Source organism: Physeter macrocephalus, chromosome 7 (genome assembly GCF_002837175.3).
Source record: "Physeter macrocephalus isolate SW-GA chromosome 7, ASM283717v5, whole genome shotgun sequence".
Lineage (NCBI taxonomy): Eukaryota > Metazoa > Chordata > Mammalia > Artiodactyla > Physeteridae > Physeter > Physeter macrocephalus.
Window position 1 is genome coordinate 2,837,378 of NC_041220.1, and position 21,536 is coordinate 2,858,913.

A 21,536-nucleotide genomic window follows, 5' to 3' on the forward strand; every position below is an offset into this window, starting at 1 on the left:
TGGACTTGAGGACACGGGGAGGGGGAAGGGTAAGCTGGGATGAAGTGAGAGAGTGGCATGGACATATATACACTACCAAATGTAAAATAGATAGCTAGTGGGAAGCAGCTGCATAGCACAGGGAGATCAGCTCGGTGCTTTGTGACCACCTAGAGGGGTTGGGTAGGTAGGGTGGGAGGGAGGAGATATGGTGATATATGTATATGTATTTAAAAAATAAAATAAAATACCATCAAATTCTCAAACGCTATGAAATTTATTGATTACAACTAGACTTTTATTTTAAAGGAACTCTTTGAGTTTCAAGATTAGGATTTGCTAGCACTCCTTCTGTATTATAAACAAATGGCTGTGCAAAAAAAAGGTTCCCCATCACAGTCAAGCTAACCCATCCTCATCCCAGTTGGAGGCAGGTTGAATCACTCCACCATGAAGACCCAAGTTCAGATGCTCGCCTCGGCAGCCTCTGAACATCACCCTGCTCTGCACTTTAACAGCCTTGTCTACAGGAAAAGGATGAAGACATTGGTCCCTCTGTTTCCATATTTGTATTCCTTTGATCCACAGGGAAAACGGAAGCTTCCTCTAATACATTTTGGGTGATGCAGTAAGTTAGAATCTGCTAAAAATGTATGTCCACCCAGAACCTCAGAATGTGACCTTATGTGGAAATAGGGTCTTTGCAAATATAATGAAGGTGAGGAGTTTCTGATTTCCCCCTGGTTCAGCCCAGGCAGACCTTTCCCCTCTCCCTTTCTGGTCCAAGTCTCTTGTCTGGTCTGGGAACAGCAAAGCCCAGCTCTTCTTTATTTGTTTTTCCACATCTATTGTCAGTGCTCAAACCTGGGCCTCTGACAATCAAATACTAAGAATTTGATTCTTTCGTTATCTGCAGACATCTGTGTCATCCCTTTTCCAAGGCAATGAAAGTGGAAAATTCTAGCCTCTTGCTATAGGAAAAGGGCAGAGTGCAAGGAATTCAAGGGAAAGAAAACTTTACTAATAACCCCGGTTATTTGCCTGTCACTAATCTATGAGAATTAGACAAATAGTATTTATTTATGGGTATGATGGTGATGATACATACCTTTTAATAGGATTATAAGAATGTCTGAAGTGTATTGAAAGATCCTTTTAATTTTTAATTGGGCTTGCATTTAAAACTCTGGAACGCTAAATATCCCTTCATTTCCTTTTACACAGCTGTCAGGATGATGGCAATGCCAGGCAACTGGATGTCGAACTTCCCTGTTCTCATTTTAGAATATTCCATTAAAGTTGGTAGTTTGTCTTTTTTAAGGTTAAAAAGACAGGAGGAAAAGTGACACAAGTCATAAATATGTGTATTGATGCACAACTATGCATTGTACGTTAAAAAATGACTGGTTTTCTATTTATTATTCTCAAAATAGAGATGGAAAAATGCATGTAGCTGAACCCCTGGCTTTTCTATAAATACAAACCTCGTTTTAACTTCGAATATGTTTATCTACGTTTCTCCAACAATGCTTCAATGATGTTTGAGTTAACTCCACAAAGACTTTCAGCTCCGAACGCTTCCTATGAGATAGGACACAAAAGGCAGTTTCTGTAGTGGCTTCAATTTCCTTTAAAAAATCCCCAGGATAATGTCACAGCCTTAATGTCTTCAGAGTTGCCTCTAAAGGTACTCAGAAATAGAGTCACAGATGGAGAAAACAAACTTACGGTTACCAAGTGGGAAAGGCAGGGAGGGATAAATTGGGAGATTGGGATTGACATATACACACTACTATACATGAAATAGATAACTAATAAGGACCTGTACTGTACAGCACGGGGAACTCTACTCAGTATTCTGTAATGACCTATATGGGAACAGAATCTAAAAAAGAGTGGATATATGTATATGTATAACTGAATCACTTTGCTGCACGGCGGAAACTAACACAACGTTGTAAATCAACTATCATCCAATAAAAATTAATTTTAAAAATACAATAAAAAATAAAATTACCCAGAAAGAGGCATATGTATTCCATCAGCAAACAGCTGTTGTCATTCAAATTCAAGGAGATCTCACACTATTGGTTTGATGAATTGGTCTGTCTGACCAGGCGACACCTCAAGGTCTACTTTAATGGCTCAGGGCACCTCTACTCTGGGGATCATTGATTTCTGAGAAAAAGATGCTCCACTGTGTCCCAAGAATGGGTGCTGAGAATTGAGGAAATATCTGAGAATCAGGGATGCTCTGCTTGGCATAAATCCACACTTTCTAAATTAAGCACATTGTAGCCAATAGGATTTATGCCTTCAGTTTCGTGAAAGTGTAGAGCATTTAACACACAGCATCATGGCACCCTTCTTCGTCCTGGCTTCCTCTCTGACAGAGGCATGAGTCCCTCGACTTTGAATACTCAAAATCCAAACATGAAAGGAACCCAGGAATGGCCCCTGCAAACCTACAGGACTGTTTGGGAACTGTGCTCTGGCACAGCCGGCTGGTGAGAGGTGCAGAGTCCCGAGCTCCACCCCCAGAAACATTGATCTAGTAGGTAGAAATGGGGCCCAGAAATCTGCCTTTTAACACAGTGGGTGAGTAGCACACCTGTTAAAGTTTTGAAATGATTCACTTCCCAGTGCATACAATTTTATTACCAAATTCAGAACCCCTTGAAAGTGATGAATTAGAGTGATTAATTCGAACGTTAGCAGGTATCAGATCAGCTGGAGGGCTTGTTAAAATGCAGAATGCTGGACCCCATCTACAGAGCTTCTAATTGAAAGCTCCTGGAGTGGAGCCCAAGAATTTGCTTTTCTGTGAAGTTCACAAGTGATGCTGATGCTACTTGTCCCGCATCTGCACTTGGGAAACCGCTCATCCGGACTTTTTTTAAAAACTTTTTATTTTATATTGGAGTATAGCCAATTAACAATGTTGTGATAGTTTCACAACAAAGCCAATCAGCCATACATATACATGTATCCATTCTCCCCCAAACTCCCCTCCCATCCAGGCTGCCGCATCACATTGAGTAGGGTTCCCTGTGCTGTACGGTAGGTCCTTGCTGGTTATCCATTTTAAATATAGTAGTGTGTACATGTCAATCCCCAACTCCCTCCCCTCCACCCGTCCCCCCTGGTAACCGTAAGTTTGTTCTCTAAGTCTGTGAGTCTTCTTGTGCAAATGCAGAAGCAAACAGTTCCCAACATGTATTGAAAGATGCCATATAAAAGGGTTAAACAAAATTAAAGCTATTTCTTTAAGGCTGATTTCTCCTTTCATCATACTAGCCTGCATTATTAATTCCAAGTGGGGATACAGGATTCAGCATTTCCCAAGCATATTTAACCACAGAACTCTCTTCTCAAGAAGAATCCTGGGAAGCAATTTGAGGAAAGCCTAATATAGCACCGTCACAACTATGCAGTGCCTTCAAGAAACTTGGCCCTTTCCCATTCCCATCCAGACCTCAACCCATGACACGCCACACGCCCACCCCCGGCGCCAATGCCGGGGAATGTGAGAGCATGGAGATGAGAGATGCATTCTCCAGAATTCAGATTGGTGTGTCTAACCCACTTTTCCATAAAACTAAATTATAACTAATACTAGGTGCAAATGAAATAATGATTTACTATTTTATATACTTTATGAGAGCTAGTAAAAGTCATGTTTTAACTATATTAAAAGTACCTTAGAAGTCACTGAGGCAATAAAAATACATAAGAAGATTAATTCCTATCATACTCTCATAAGGAAATAAAATACATATATAAATAGGCACAGTCGGAAGCAGACTGTAAGAAGTGTGACAAGATATATGAGCAAAGTGCCCTTCAATTATGGACCACTTGCATTCATCTTGTTAACAGCAACTTTACTAAGGAAAAGAAATCTGATCCTTCTGACTGACAGGATTTTCCTTTTGCTAAATCTAGCCGTCCTCCAGTGCAACATGAGAAGGGCTCTAGTCGGAGAAAATCCCATAATGCAGTTCTTCCAAAACTTGTTATAAGATTCCCCCAGGGCATTGATGGAATATATAGACCCCCAGACCTCATACTGACCAGATAAATCAGAGTCTCCGGTAGAGGAGCCTGGAAATCTGTGTTTTTGTTAAGTGTCCCAGTTCCCAAATTTTATTATAACATCAGGGAGACTGGGTATTCTCTGAAGTGTCTTTGAGGACAGAGACCCATTCATTCATTCATTCACTCATTCATTGAATTAGCACATACTTATTCAGGCAGCATGCAAGACCAGATTTTTCTTGGTCTACGTCATTCATTCTTATTCAGAGCATCATTACATGTTTTTAGTTTTTTAAAAAACCTATTTTTAGTGAATATATATACTTAATGCTGTTCATACAGCACTACCAACACATACTAGAAACCATATCCCCTAACACAATATCCTCTTGTACTGTGCTCTCTACTCTGTGATACCTCAAGAAAAATCAGAGAGTCAAATTTCAGTGGGATCATAAGTAAAGTATGAAAAACCATTCTCTCACTGTCCCATACATCCTTAAAATATGAAGGATATGGGATTTAAAATACAGAAACACATATTCCAAAAGCTGTTTTCTTAAAAATGCTAACTTTCCAACTTTGCAACTTTGGCTACATCTTCTATGTTCTGTGTTCCTGCTTTCTGGTGAGAGGAAGTAATGGGTGCGAAGAAGAAAATGCTTTGGGAAGGCAGGAAAGAAGGTAAATCCTAACTGCGAAGAAGCTTGTTTGTTTGAAGATGCTGCTATTTAAAAAGAGATCTCCCCGCAAAATATATGCTCTCACTTGGAGAAATATAAGCCATCTTGTCCTGTTTCCTTCTGCATTCTCAAATTCCCCATCACCTCTCTTTCTCTTTTCTCTCTCTTTTCAACTCTGTGTGTGTGTGTGTGTGTGTGTGTGTGTGTGTGTGTGTGTTGAGGTACAATGAGGTAGAAAAGGAGAGAAAAGAATAAGATTAAGAAAGAGACAGAGGAAGTAGCATAAATAACTACATCACTTGGATTTGTTGGACTAAAGTGTTGCAACTACACCACGTATAGTGAACTCCTTTAGAACAGGTGTTAAGCACTGCACCACCTATGAATGGTAAGAATGCAGCAAATTGCAACAGTTCACTTGAAAAGCTCAGTTAAATACAGGGCCTGCTGAAGAACAAGGGAGAAGGAAAAGCAACGTCTTCCGGCGGTCACCCAACCACTCTGTCTCATGAATGTCACAGCAGCAGTGAGACACCACCCGCGGATACAGGCCCAGCCCTGCGATGCAGCACCTCACCTGAGTCCCATCGCTGTGTTCTGAGGTCCAGGAGGATGGGTCAGGACACGAATGTGAGCAGGGGCGCCCTCTCCCCCGCCCCCAACCAGGCCCTGGCAGCCTGCGGGGTTGAGTCCTTCAGACCTTTCTACCCTCGCTCTGTAGATACACAAAAACTCGTCTGTAAAATCGATCAGTACCTCAACATACCCAGAGCCAAAAGACTTCTCTTACCACGTGTTTCATCTGTAACGTTTATAAATGTATAAAAATTCATAACATTAGTATGAAAATTAATTTATTTTTAAGTTCTTTTTACAAATGATTCACAATACTTCCGTTGATCCATGGATAATAATAATGATGAGCTTAAATTCCAGTTAATAACTACTTCTAGTTGTTAAATAATTTTTTGTATAATTCACACAATGCTGATGTAAGAGCCTCAAAAATGGAAATGAAACAGGCAATAGAACAATAAATAGGTAACAGACAGTAACAGCTAAATATTTAAAGACAATGTATAAAAGTTGGAATTTCTATAAGAGGAATATGAACTGATTCAATCATATTTGGACCTAGAAAAGAAAACATTAAAATAATTGTATTATTTTAATTCTTTGGTAATTTTTAATAATTCTGTTTCTAGTCAAATCACTTAAAGTTCTCAGAATCAGTTTTTCCATCTGTAAGTATAGAGTTCACAATAATGACAAAATAGAGTTACTAGGAGAGTTGACAAGTTATTTTCGTCAAGCAAAGTAACTAGCAGGCCTCCAACAAAAAAGCCACCTGGTCAGAGAGGGGAAGGGACCCATTTATGCTGGGCAGGGAGACTCAGTGGGATGAGGATCTAGGGTTTGCAAATTCAACTGAACACATTAAAAAGTCCCATTACAATTCGCAGGGTCCCTCTCTTTCCAAATCAGTGTCCTAACATGCACTTAAAAGACAGGACAAAATGTGAATTCAGCTTATGTTGTAACCTTAGCAACCCATTGGATCAGATTCTATCTGAGTCCTGAGGTTCCAAGAGATAAAAGATTATCTTAGGGTAGTCATGGCCACTCCCTGGTTCTCTGAATTTTCTTGAGCTGATGACATCATACCCTGAGCTTTCCTTAATCTCTCCAGGGCCATCTCCATAGTCATCTCATTCCACAGCCCTTGACATTTCTCATTTTCATTCTGATGAGTTACCATAGCATCCACTTTGCCAGAGTCTATCCTTAGAAGAGGCTCATAATCACAGGAAGCCAAGAGTGATCATTGAAACAACTGTTTTTGGTTGCTGTGTGCCATAAACTATGAAAGTACCATGTTGTAATGGTGACAGGACTACCGTTATCTTCAAAACCATCCAGGTCAGATAAACAGCCCAACCTTACTATTCTTGAGATTCTGTTATCTGCAATCCCTTCTGGAAGGAGGAAAGAGAAACCACTCTAGATTTTTTTTTTTTCTTTCCAATTTATTTTTAGTGGAACTTTAATAGGAAGTATACTCTTACAAGCATACATAGCACTCATGTTAGAATACCTTTCCTTCCCCAAATGTAATCTTCATGGAAGAGTTAATGAGCCATGAAAAAATAAGAAAATAACATGGACATGGAGGAAAATTGTACAAATTATATTTAATCAGATATGAGCACATTCCAAAAAACTTAACTTTTCTGTTTTGAGCAGTTTGATAGATTGTAGGGACCATTCACCCATCCAGAGAATTTAGGAGGAATAGCAAGTTTATATGGAGACAGATAATGTGTTCCTTTCGGAGAATGTTGTGTTTGAGGTGCCTGTAGTGAACTGATCCCATGTTACACAAGATAAAGTGCAAGCTGGAAATATAACTTGGAAATCCTCTGATAAGAGTTAAAACCATGGATATGGTTAAGTCAATTTCACCAAATCCACACAACTAAACAAAACTGTACTCTCTAGACTCAATCTCAGGTTTGAATTATACATACATGGCTGAAATAACTTATAAAATAGATGCCAGATTTAATAGTAACTTAAAGAAATAGGATAAACTTTTATCATTTCTATCACCTGTTTATATGTTTATGCATCCTTAAAGAGTCCCAACAGCATCCTGAAAAAATGTTAGAACCTCTGGAAAGGATCCCATTCAAACCCACCCCCAACCTGCAGTGGGATGAAGGCTGGTACCATCTGCAGATGATAGAGGGAAGCTGCTCCTGCACCCCCATTCACATCCATTCTACCTCCTGACTGGCCTCATGTCTCGTTCAAAAATAACTGCAAGGTCATGAGGAATCTTGTGAAGAAAAAAAAATTTTCCCCCCCAAATGAAGACTTTTACTATTTTTTGTTTCACTTTATTCAAAAAATGATAAGAATCTAATATCAAAATCAGAAAATATAGAAGAGAAAATATGTAAGCACTCAGAGGATAATCACTCAACATAATCCGTGATACCACAGTGCGTTAAAAAAAAAAAAAAAAGAGTGAGATTGTGCTGGTCATGTTATTTTTTTCTTTTTCTATTTAACAATCATGGCCATCCATCTCCCATGTTAATACATCCATCTCCAACGTCAGTTTACAGGATTGAAGAAGATTGAGGGATTTATAATAAAGATGCTAAGAACAGTGTTCTGTGTTTCAGTACATCTAAAGTACTGTTTGTTTCTGCTATATTTAAAATAGATAACTAACAAGGACCAACTGTAGAGCACGAGGAACTCTGCTCAATACTCTCTAATAACCAAAATTACTAAATTTCAAATTAGAATTTGAAAAAGAATAGATATATGGATACGTATAACTGAATCACTTTGCTGTACACCTGAAATTAACACAACATTGTTAATCTACTAAACTCCAATATAAAATAAATTTTTTTTTAAAAAAAGTTCTGTTTGTTGAAGTGTGGTTCAAACAAACACTACGTGCTGAAGAATCACCTCTAATGCCTGGTAAAAATGGAGATTACAGGACCCATCTCAGGCCTATGAAATCAGGATCTCTAGGTGAAGGGCCCAGAAATTCTCATTGCTGACAAGCTCCCAGATGACGTTTCTCTGTTTGTCAATCACTCATTATTTTTGTAATTAATTTTTATCAGAGTATAGTTGATTTACAATGCTGTGTTAGTTTCTGCTGTACAGCAAAGTGAATCTGTTATACATACACCTGTATCCACTTTTTCTTAGATTCTATTCTCATGTAGTTCATTAAATTATTTTAAAAAGAGGACCTGTTTTCCCCAACACAACAGAATATTTCTGTTCTTGAACTTTTCTGCTCTGTGATCTTTATTTTAGGTGACAACAATGGATGGTCTATGCAACTTGACAAATATTTTGCCCATTACTACAAAATGACTTCCTGGTATCCCTTTGTGGCAGAAACATCTGAATGCTGTAAGTAATCAGAGGGACTGATGGTCCTTGTCTATAGGTTCATAGTAAGACGCCATGTTCTTAAAAGTTGGATCCAACATTTTAAAAAATTTATAGTTTTCTATTTGCAAAATTATAATGTTCTAGTAGACACGCAGCCTTGAGGATTTTATTTTAAGATCACTCACTCAAGGATCATAAGTGCAACAGTAATAAATCATGCCAGGTATTGTTGTGAACAAAATTAATGTCAGTCCATCAGGGTTGCTATTTTTCATGCCCCCTTTTCACAATCACTATAAACTCTGATATAAAAGCAACTCTGATATAAAGGAAACTGAAAATAGAAGAGCAGAGAAGCTGTTTGGATTTTAACGTTTGTAAGTGAGAAAGCTTCTGGAGTCTAAGCCATACCTTACAGCTACCAAAAAAGCCTTATTAATTATAATCGGCTACTCTTAGTCACATGCCAAAAACTTACAAAAACCCTGGAAAGGGGCTGTAGGAGGGTATAACATTGAGGATAAACGATAATTTTTAAGATCAGAAGATCTATATACATAATTCCTTTTAAATAAATGTTTTCTATTCTAATAAATTATTCAAATGTAAATGTGTGTCTTATAGTTGTAGTTTTAATCCTAGCTTTTCAAAATCTTGGTTAAAAAGCAGGGGTTGGGGAAAAGGATACTTCACTGTATTTTTCCCTTTATGTTCTACCACAAATTGTAAAGTACAGCTTTTTAAAATTTTTAAAATATTTTTTTGTCTTCATTACTCAAAAGAGACTAAAAAAAACTGCTAGCAATCCCCACTTTAAGGGGGTATACATCCCTCCTGTGAGTCTCACAGGTCACTCAGCAATCTATCTCAACCTCATGTTGTCTTCTTGTCAAATATGGAGATCAGATTGCTCTATCATTAAAGAGCTAAAAGCTTTTGGGAAAGGAAAAAGTTAACAGGTATAATTTAACTACTAATACAAGGCAAAAAACTAGTGGATTAAGCCATATGATCTCAAAATGTAGTTTTTATTTTCTTGTTTTATTGTACATCCTTTTCTTTCCATTTCTTAAATTTTAATTTAATCTTTTTATATTTCACGTTATTCCCAAAAGGATGTTAGGCAATTTACAATAAAAATATGGCTACGAACAGACTTAACCCATTAACATGACATAAGAGACAAAAATTCCATGGTGAGTGGGAAAAGGAATGGAGAAGAAAAATTAGATAAGGAAATCCTCACTAAGAAAAGTTACTGCCTAGTTCTTAATTCTGTAGTCATCAGGTCAAAGAGGGAAAATAATGGGCTACATAACTTTTTCATAGTCTGGTCTGTAAAGCAAAGATAAACAAAGGGGGAAAACAGATTAAGTTAGCAAGAGAAATAAATTTTTGCCTGATGATGAACTCTGGGAGAAATGTGTCCTAAGTATACTTACATAAGAGGAATGCAGCTACACACAAAAACAAATGTTTCAAAAAATACAATGGCGATGTTTTATCAATTCTTAGTAATGAACAAATATATAATTTTTAATTAGAGTTTTCAAGAAAGATGGGGGAGGGGTGGTAATTAACAATTCAATGTCTTTTTTCAAGCTTAAAAGCAGTGTAAAAATGAAATGGGAAGTGTAACATAAAATTAAGGGGTGAAACTTAAATTAAGGTTCCTATTGTACCACTTTATTATTTTTTTGTACCACTTTATTTAAATCAGATTATAATAAGGATTTATTGGAAATTTAACTGAAAATGGCTTATAATACTTTTTGGCTGGATGAAAGAATGTGAGGAATTCACATTTACAAAGTCACCTCTCAAGAACAATATCATGGAAAACATATCCATCATTAACCAATATATCAATAAAGTTTAAATTTCAAGAATTTGGAAAGTACGGAGATTTGGAAAGAATTGTTTACTCAGCCATAATTTCACCACTCAGAAGCCACCAGCATTAACTTGCTGGTGCATTACTCATCTTTTTTTATTTTAACATAGTTGAAATTTTCTATGCAATCCATTTTTATCATATTTTCAGGTAGCATTTTAGCATAATCAGGTATCCATATTATGAACTTTTCAAAATACTCTGTAAGTGACAATTTGTTTCATCCTTCTTTCCTGGTTGGATATTTAGGTGTCATTTTTTCATTTTTCCCTATCACAGGTAACCCTGTAATCAGCATATATGGATTATCTGAATTCAGTCTGCATAATAGAAAAGACACACTGGATTAATGCCAACTTCACGGCCCTCCATTTTTACCTTTCATACTGTCCCTCTCGGGACCTTCGTGTTCCATCCTAACCCTGTGCACCCCTTCCCCACAACATTTACATTAGCAGAGGATAGAGAGAGAGAATCCGTTTTCAGAGCTCCATTGCCAGAATGGTCACTTACAACCATACACCTGTTTTAAAGTTCTTGGCACAGACTCTGTTTACAAAACACACAAAACCTAAATTTCGATCGTGAGCTCTCAGGATCCTGTAGGGAATCTGCACAGTTATTTGGGAGGAGAGGGAAAATACCTGTGGCCTCATATCTGAGCAAAGAGACACCTATTTCCAAGGCTGGAGCCAACCGTCTGCATCACTGCCATCCGCCAGCTTTGCCTCAGGGTGCCTTCTTTGCCATCACGATGATTTTCTACTCTTCAGAAGCTTTACTGTAAAGGTTATAGACTAAAAGTCTGCAAACAGACAGTTCTCACAAGAAGTTTTGTTTGTCCTATGATGATTTAAAATGTTTTAAGTTAGGCATTATTATTTTTAAGTAGGTAACTATATAGTACGAAACACTGTCTTTCCGGCCTCTTTGAGGAAGTTGGTTGACTTGGCCACAGGTGTCCCTGTTGTAATATAGGACAACAGTTAGGAGAAGCTGTCCCACTGGGACTCCTGGACGCAGTCTCTACCCGCTTTGCCTGCCCCTGTAGATATGTGAGGCTGCAACCTCTGCTCTAAGTGCAGAGTTTCAAAGTAAACGTAGAAAAGAGCACACCCCATTGCTCTCAGGGATCGTCCATTCCCCATCAAGTCAGCAGTCAGATGATGTCTATTACTCTGAATAATAATCCCATTTCATTGCTTAGCTATATGAACACACCACTGCAAGTCTCTAACAGACTTTAGAAATATCAGGTCACATCTTTAAGACTACCGCTATAGCCCCACAAGGTAGTCAAAGGCGTACATTCCATTTCCTCTCTCTTTCCAACTCTCATCCGTGAGAACAGAATGGTTATGCGTAAGAAATATTCACTTCCTCAAGTGAAGCTGTAGGCATCCTTACATCCCTACATAAGCCAAAAGAAGTCTTTTGAAGAACACCTGAATTAAAAAATAATAATCTACCAGCACTATAGCTCAGAGTTGAGTTCTCTTTCTTGCTAGTTAAAAAGGGCTTCATCTTCCATTAAAACTATTAATACTTTATTCTTAAACAGCAGCTTTAATATGGACATTAACGCCCATCACACCCTGTCCTGTCACCCTGGGACGTAGCTACTCTCCAAGGATAAGAGAGAGCAGATGACTTCATTCATTTTGCAACAAATGGAGAAGGGCAGGCTGCTATTTTTTTTTAATGCATGGGCTGGTAAATGTATATGTTTCCTTATCTTCAAGTTCTAGCATCATTTTAATGTTAAAAGCAAAACTTTGGAACCTTAATTTAAAGCTTTGCACAAATTGCTTACGTAAGACGTGACACATTTTTGTATATGATTTTCTTATAGCTTTTTGTTTCTTTCTTTTCATTACCCTCCTGTTCCTGGTCCCTCATCATCCCCATTCCTTACTGCTTCCTCTTTATTCAGTGGTCGGTTCTGTGCCCGTGCAATGTCTTTGCCGAGGTTTAGAGCTTGATTGTGATGAGACCAATTTACAAGCTGTTCCACCAGTTTCTTCAAATGTGACTTTAATGTAAGTAGAAAAGAATGGCTTCATCCTGACAGCCAGAACAGCCCCTGTAAAATTGTATCATAATTCAGGTGTAATTGTCATTATTAATAATGCATTGTCACTTAAGATGATATCATTGTTCCTTGGTCAATCATAATGATTGCTGATATTTATTTGCATTTATTACATGATAGATCTGACTCTAAATTATTCTATATGTTCACTTATTTAGTCCCTCATAACAATCTTATGAAGTATTTAGTATCGCCACATTTTATCTAAACAAAAGATGCAATCAGGTGTATGTGCTACTAAAGAAAAAAGGCTACCAAATAAACTATCATATAGAGCTTTCTTATTACAAGAATTGAAGTTTATTGAACGAGTCAATTTTTGACTTTACTGGAAATAAATTTTAATATGCTTATGTATAAATAAAAATATAAAACAAGTAAAATAAATTGGATAAAATATTCCAGAACTTCACATTTAAAATCTAACTCTTCTGAATCACATTTGACTGGGAGATTTGATGCTGGGTTTTTCCTTAAATAACTCAAATTTACATATGTAAAAGGAAATTACCCTCATAATAAGCAGTTTATTGACCCAGTACTAATTTGAATTCAACAGATTTCAGCAACACAAACACACACATTTGGCTGAAACTTTAAAAAGAACTTAGTGGAGGACAGACATTATAATCCAATATTTTTGCTGAGTTTTTTGTTTTCATCCAGTTGTTTCAGTGTGTTATGGCTCTGACTTTTGTATATATGAGGACAAGATAGGAGTAATTCTTAAGGTTACAAATGTTGGCAAGTCTTGCCTTTTTCAACCCAAACCACATAACACTGCAGCTCATATGCTTGACATATGCAAGGAATAAGGAAAAGCTCCAGCTCAGAGCTCCCGTACACAGTGGTATCATCAAATTAACAGACTCTGGGGAGCTTACCCAATTGGATAATGAGCTGAGAACACCAGGCAGGTTAAACCACAAAGACTTGTTTTTCCAAAGGAGGTGACATTCCCACCTGTACTAAGGATAGCGTTCTATCCTACCCTAGACTCACCATAGCTCTTTTTCATAGTAATTAGTCCTACTAGAAAAAAATAAACCCCCCCAAAAAAATCTGAGGTCCTGTGGAGAGTCTCCACAATTTAAATTATGACTGGAATGGCTGGGTATAAAAATTTATGATGATTTCACTCTATTTTCAAAGAAAAAAAATGATCACCCATACTGCTTATATCAAATTACTAGAAAATACAAATTGATGAACACCCTAAGTCTGGCAACCTCATTTCTTGTTTTCCTATAAGTAGGATTTGAATACATTCTTCAACAATTTAGCTAATCTTTGTAAAAGAAAGGGAGAGAGGGAGAGGGCTAGAGGAATGGAAGTGGATACAGCAGTGACTAGGGAGAGAGTGTAAGCCCCACCTAAAGGCATTCGGATTCAACTTAAAAAAGACTGTCCTGGTTTAACGTACACCCACACATACAGACAGACATTCATAGAGAGATGTGTACAGGCCTGTGGGACGCCAATTTGCAACCCTTGGTATAAAGAAAAAAACTGGAATCAGATCCTCATGAACGATTGGGTACAGAAGGCAAGAGAGAAGGAGGGGTCCAGGATGATGCAAGGTTTCCATCCTGAATAACCGGGGAATACTTGGTGTCAGTTAGTGAGGAAGATTAGAACTCCAATTTAGATGTTTTTTCAACTGGAGATTAAAGGTCACCCCGTGGAAATTTCCAAAAGGCATTTGGAAATGTAGGAATAAAGCTCAGGAGTTTATGTGTATTACACTTTATTAATATTAAACTTTGAAATACAAGAATCTATTATATTTAAAAGTATTTTGGTTCATCCTTTAAAATGAGAGTAATAACACCTACCTCTTTCTATCTCAATAGGGTATTACGAAAATGCAGAGAATGCTACTTATGAAAATATTCGGCATCATTTAGAAAGAGCCTGTAAATTCTAGGCACTATTAATAAAAACTCAACTTCCTAAGAAACACTATTTAGGGGTCCCTAAAGGAGCCTCCCTTCCCTCCAAAATGACCCTCCCACGCAGGGGCAATTAAGCTCTCCTCTTGGGTTCTCTCATAGAACCTCACTGGTGTCTCCTTTAAGTATATCAAACATTCTTCCGCATGCTGTAGCGTTGGGGTCCTAGTCTTCTCCACCAGAGAAAGGGAAATGCCATAAGCTCCGAGGTTATGGCATTTCATTTCCCTTTCATTTCCCTTTCCCTTTCACGGCTCCGTGGCGGCCTACAACATGGTTTTTCTATATAACCTCCAAAGTTCCTAACAGTACAATAAGCTCTAAACAGTGTTTTTGAGTTGAATTTACAAGTAAATAGTTACAATAAAAAATAGTCCTGGGCTATAAGACTGAAGTTATTTTGCAAAGAAAAATCTTTATTTGTAGATAAAATATGTTATTTGCCATCCAAATAGAGTATAAGCTTCTTAAGGGCAGGGATATTATCCTTTTTTTCCCAAAGTGCAAATGGAAGGCATTCAACCCATGTTTGTTGAGAAAATGAGTGAATGAACGCATTTTTGAGAGCACACTAAACTTTCATCAATGTCCTTAAACAAACTCAAATATTTGGCAGTTTATCTTTACACGACACAAACATTTAAACAGGATATAAAGCAGAACTGAAGATCCAAGCCAAGTGAGAACCATTAGTAGAAAAGGGATTTTCAATTAGCTAATATAAGGAATGAAAGATAGCCCAGCAGCTAAGAGTGATTTCAAGAGAAGATTACTAGTTAATCAACCTTGGCTATTTATTCATTAAAAAAATCACTAAGTGACAGGTATGTATAGTCTGGAACAGTGTTTCTTAACCCTTTTTCTTTTCATTATCACCTCCCCTTCCTGAGCCTTTTTAGACATTTTTTTGTCCCCTCCTGGGATGTTTTAATACTTCAGATATACTATGTGTATGTTTACATATACTAGTTCTTTTTTTATTTGCATATACATCCATTTTATTGGTTATGTAGACAATAAATACCATTAAATGTCAAAGACAGAGCATTCAGGGAATTATCCTAAATATACTAGTTCTTTATCCATTAAAAAAGTAAGATTTTCTGCTGTACAACAAAGTGAATCAGCTATATGTATACAAATATCCCCATATCCCCTCCCTCTTGCATCTCCCTCCCACCCTCCCTATCCCACCCCTCTAGGTGGTCACAAAGCACCGAAATGATCTCCCTGTGCTATGCGGCTGCTTCCCACTAGCTAGCTATTTTACATTTGGTAGTGTAACACAACATTGTAAAACAATTATACTCCAATAAAGATATTTTTAAAAACTACTATGCAAAGATAACTGATAAAAATAAAATAAAATGATCTAGCTTTCTAAAAAAAAAAAAAAAAAAGTAACATTTTTTTCACTACCTAAAAACCTATTTTCACCCCAAACAATATCAGCAATAACACCGTGTTGAGAATACACGGTTTTCTAGACTCTGGAACAGTTTGTCAAAATATCAATAGTTTCCAAAAATGTGCTCTAGGGAGTCTGAGAAACTATTTTTCTTTAAGAAGGATTCATTACCAAGTTCAAGCAACACTGGTCAAAACCAACACAGCAACTAACACTGTTCGTGTCTTTTGTATGAAGCTGTCTCCACTGAGTCCTTTATGTTAACCAAGTGTTTCCAAGTGTTTATTCCACAGTAGGTCAAACTCCTGACAATGACATCCATTGCTCATTTCTCAATGAGCGTCTGCTCCATCAAAATAGACAAGGATAATAATAATAATGGCATCATATTATTAGAGGTCACCTACTCCAAATCCATTCTTTTACTGTTAAAGAAACTGATATGGAAAGGTTGTGTATGGTTTTTGCAAGGGCGCCCCAACTTCAATGGTTTGCATTTTTTGCTTGTTTTATTTTGTTCCTACCATATTACATTGCTTTTCTTTTAAAAAGTAAAGGTTAGGTCTTTTCCAATACAACCTCAAAATTATCTGAACGTGGCTTGTGTCAAGCTGCTTATCAAATTATGATACAAGGGGAAATCTTTCTACACAATTTATTGGAAATTGCATTGGGATCACTTCTTGAATAGAGATGGTTCAACTGAATGGGACCAATTGACAGTTTCCTTTCCAACTAATTTTTAAAGGAAGCAAAGGTAGTGGAGCGTGAGAACTAAAATATTGAAGAATATAAAATTATTTAAGGTCTTGAATGTGTTTTAACAAGAAACACTATTCTTGTCACTCAAAAACTGAGATGCTTTCCATTTGCTAAATGAAAATAGAAAAGGAGAACATAACTGAAGATTACTTTCCCAGTTTTATTATTTCAAGTTTTTCTTGTCAGAACTACAATGTTGTAACTTAAATTTAAGAAAAGATGACTATCTCTAAAAATTCAAAATCAAAAGTTAAACCTAGTTCAAATGGTACCATGAAGAGAGGGAGTTCCCAAGATGGTGAAATAGAAAGACCCTGAGCTCACCACCTCTTCTCATGGGCACACCAAAACCACCACTATCTGCAGAAGAACCATCTAAGAAAAAGACCGGGACCTACCAGAAAAGATCTCCTATAACTAAAGACAGAAAAAGTAACCACAACAAGATGGGTAGGAGGGGCAGGGTCTCAGTATAATTGAGACCCATAACCCCAGGTGGGTGACCCACAAATGGGAGAATAATTAAAATTGCAGAGGTTCTCCCCAAGGGGTGAGCAGTCTGAACCACACATTGGGCCCTCCAGCCCAGGGGTCCTCCACCAGGAAGCCCCCAGAATATTTGTCTTTTTCCAAAGAAAACATACAGATGGTCAACAAACACATGAAAAGATGCTCAACTTCACTGATCATCAGAGAAATGCAAATCAAAACCATGGTGAGATATCAACTCACACCTGTCAGAATGGCTGTCATCAAAAAGACAACAAATACAAATGCTGGAGAGGGTGTGGAGAAAAGGGAGTCCTCCTCCACTGTTGGTGGGAATGAAAATTGATGCAGCCACTGTGAAAAACAGTACAGAGGTTTCTCAAAAAGCTAAAAATAGAGCTACATGTGATCCAGCAATTCCACTCCCGGGTATATTCCAAAGGAAATGAAAATACTAATACTAATACTAAAGATACATGCACCCCAATGTTCATAGCAGCATTACTTACAATTGCCAAGATATGGAAGCAACCTAAGTGTCTATCGACAGATGAATGGATAAAGAAGATGTGGTGTGTGTATACACAATGGAATATTACTCAGCCATAAAGAGAATGAAATGTTGCCATTTGCAACAGCATGGAGGGACTTGGAGGGCATTATGCTGAATGAAATGTCAGAGAAAGACAAATATTGTATGATATCACTTATATGTGGAATCTAAAAAAATTTTTTTTAAACTAGTGAATATAACAAAAAAGAAACAGGCTCACAGATATAGAGACCAAACTAGGGGTTACCAGTGGGGAGAGGGAAGGGGGAGAGGCAAGGTAGGGGTAGGGTATTAAGAGGTACAAACCATTGTGAGCTACATCACAGTATTTTATAATAACTATAAATGTGGTATAGTCTATAATTATGTTGTATACCTGAAACTAATATAATATTGTAAATCAGTTATACTTCAATTAAAAATTAATTAATTAAAATAAATAAAATAAAAATACCTCTCAAATAAAATCTCTTTAAAATTGTTTAAATGATATTATGAATACAAGAGTGACATCATGAAGCAAAATGTTTCCTGAAAGCTAGTGTTAAAGTAAATAAAGTTTATAATTATTCATAATGTTGTTAAAAGTAAAGAAAAAACCTTTAAGTAAGAACCAAAATTTACATTTATTTCAGGTCACTCAAGTGGAACTTAATAAGAAAACTTCCTCCTGATGGCTTTAAGAAGTACCATGATCTTCAGAAGCTGTAAGGAAAATTTTAATTCTTAGTATTGAATTGACTAACATTTTTTGGCATATCTGTTTCTTCCCACTTCTGCAGAGACAAACACTGCACCACTGCTTAAGTCTAACCCCTCTTTGGGGAATTATTTAGCCATTAGCTGGAGACTACCAGGTAACCTTTTTTTTCCTGAGTAATTCTAGAAGCTATCCTAGAAAAATCTCAGATACTTATCCCCAAAGAAACCAGAGTACGTGTGCTATGAACCCTCGGACCACACTCCCACCAAGTGAAGATACTCAAGAGGTTTTACTCTCTGCATTTCAATGCCCATCTTACAGAAAGATGTAATGACCCCTTACCAGAGCTGCCCTCAAGATTAGATAGAGAAGGGACTTCCCTGGTGGTCCAGTGGGTAGGGCTCCACACTCCCAATGCAGGGGGCCCAGGTTCGATCCCTGGTCAGGGAACTAGATCCCACATGCTACAACTACAGATCCTGCACGTGGCAACGAAGATCCCCTGTGCTGCAACTAAGACCTGGCACAGCCAAATAAATAAATAAATATTAAAAAATAAAAAAGATTAGATAGAGAAGAATTTTCTTCCATATGTTTGCAAATTCAATCTCTACCTAAGATAGAAAGTCCTTGTGGCTTGAAACCTCCAAGCATGTTTTTTAGGGACTTAATTCCATTTTCACATCTGCCTCATTGGTTGAGTTTTATCTGAAGTGCTAGCTTCTCTTCAGTCTAAGATTACCTATGTACTCACAGAATCCATAATGGCCCAGGGGATGGTTATCTGTTATTTAGGTCAACTTTGTGGCTAAATCATATTGTCATAGGCTTAAACCGTTGGGTTTAAATATTCTGTGCCTGAATCACACTATCTAGAAAACGTCTCAGAATTCCCAGTTTCATTTTCACACCTATACTGGTTTGGGATTTGTTTTTACACTAGAGACCCCTGGTATACAGATATCATCTATCTGTACTTTTTCTTTAAGATAATAAAGACAGAGCAGAGTCAGAAGAAAAATGTATCTACTTTGTTTGATGAAATGTTCTCAAAGCTCAGATTACCTGCAGAAAAATATTTCACATCAGAAAATTAAATTCTAATAAAAATGACTTTTCAGAACTGTATTCTAGACATTTATCAATCAAGTGAGAAGAGCTCTTCAAAATTAAACCTGATACACAAACTTCAAGAGGATACTTCCTTACTTTATTTTCTGATTTCTGGAGTAGGAAGAATTTTTCTGATCTGTAGCACCACCTTATGTCCACATGGTTTAAAAGGAGTCAGGGCTTCAACGCAACATCAGGATTCAATAGTTTAGCAATTTTACACAGTGAACATTGAATTAATTCTTGAAGAACCAATTTGTTCCAAGTAATAGATCAAAATAGCCTAATTACCAAAAAAGTTCTAATTGGTGATTAGAGATGTACTTTGGCTCCACCTCCAGGCAATATAATCTATTGCTTAATGGAAAATTACAGTAGTTAGAAATAAATGAATAAATACTTGTCAAAGTTTTTCTGTTTATTAGTGAGAAAGATGCATTGCCTAGTAAACGATTGGACCACAGCATGTTCTCTGAGAGTGTCAGGTGTATAACAAACTTAACATTTTACAATCAAAGTTAGGTTTCTTGCATGCTGAAGAAATAGGGACTCTCCTTTAGTCAAAATTTCTAATTAACTGAGAGTTGGCTCATACTGGTTTATCCCTTATCACTCCTAAAATCTGTGAAAATTATACATAAACTCAGCAAACCCTGAAGAACAATGGTGACCCGCATCAGCAGAAGAAATAAGACTTGAAGCCCTTACTTTTGCCCTTGTTCACAACCTGGGGCCAGTGTACGCAGATGTGCAGAGCTTAAATGGGTGCGTGGGATGCAACGGCTTGTGCTCCAGATTCTGTTTCCTTTGACCTCCTGTTAACTCCAGGCCCAACCTCCAGCATGACCTCAGTGAACTCCGCAGCCAGCATACTTCCTTGGCCTTCCAAGCTAATTTATCTTCTTCTAGACCTGCTCCTTTTTTGCTCTTTGTTTTTTAATATGAAAACCAAGTGTTACTGTTTGTACTTCTTGTTCCTGGAAATTTTCTTTTAGCAAAAATTATACTTCTGGTTTCAGAAGTTTGGGGACTCTTCCAGGCTAAAAATAAGATACTAATATATGCTTCCCCTAAAACTTGTCCCACCTTCTACATTCTGGAATATTGTCGATCTTCTCGGTCGACCTGATTCTTTCTATTTCTGTTTTTCTCTTTTGTCATATACACTCTCGGTAAGTTTCCTCAAACAGTTTTCGGAGCGAAACTTAGGTGTCAAATTAATACAATTCAAGTTGACTTGCTTGGGCAGTTTGTGGTTTACATGGAATAGGGTGTGGGGTCTTAACGATGTCACAACCCTGTAGTTTTGCCAGCACTGTGTTGAATACTGTCAAGTTTGTAGAATTACAGCAGAAAATGTTAAAAAGTTAAAAAGGCTTCCAGGCTTGTTTGATTAGTGAGTGCACTACTATGCACTAAAACTGAAGTTTCACTCACTAAAAATTCAAACATTAAATTTTAGCTCTCATGTGTCTACATTTATAACCAGAAGTTCCAAATAAAAACTAGCCTAATCATATGTGAACTTAATCAAGAAACAAAATGACACGATACCCAGCTCCGCTAAATTATTTTGTTATGTTTACCTTTTTTAATTTTTAAGAATTTTTTGACATTTCCTCTTTCATTTTTTTTAAAAATTTTTATTGAAGTCTAGTTGATTTACAATGTTGTGTTCGTTTCAGGTGTACAGCACAGTGATTCAGTTATACGTATACGTATAAATATATGTATTCTTTTTTGACATTCTCTTCCATTATAGGTTCTCACAAGATATTGTGGTAAAATACGCACGACATAAAATGTACTGGCTTTGGCCATTTAGTGTACGTTCAGAGGCCTTACATACACCCGCATCTTGGCAGGCCTATCACCATCATCCATCCGCAGAACTCTTCATTTTGCAAAACTGAAACTCCATTTCCTTACGTTTTCCTTTT

General features: G+C 37.1%; 1 protein-coding gene across 1 annotated transcript in view; it reads left to right on the forward strand.

The window, feature by feature from the left end:
- The window catches only part of RXFP1 (relaxin family peptide receptor 1), a 111,825-nt gene that overhangs the window by 53,287 nt on the left and 37,002 nt on the right, over positions 1-21,536 (forward strand). Inside the window, exons 3-5 of the mRNA XM_028491557.2 lie at positions 8,550-8,648; positions 12,458-12,563; positions 18,416-18,487. Coding sequence (XP_028347358.1) covers positions 8,550-8,648; positions 12,458-12,563; positions 18,416-18,487 — 277 coding nt within the window. The remainder of the gene's footprint in view (positions 1-8,549; positions 8,649-12,457; positions 12,564-18,415; positions 18,488-21,536) is intronic.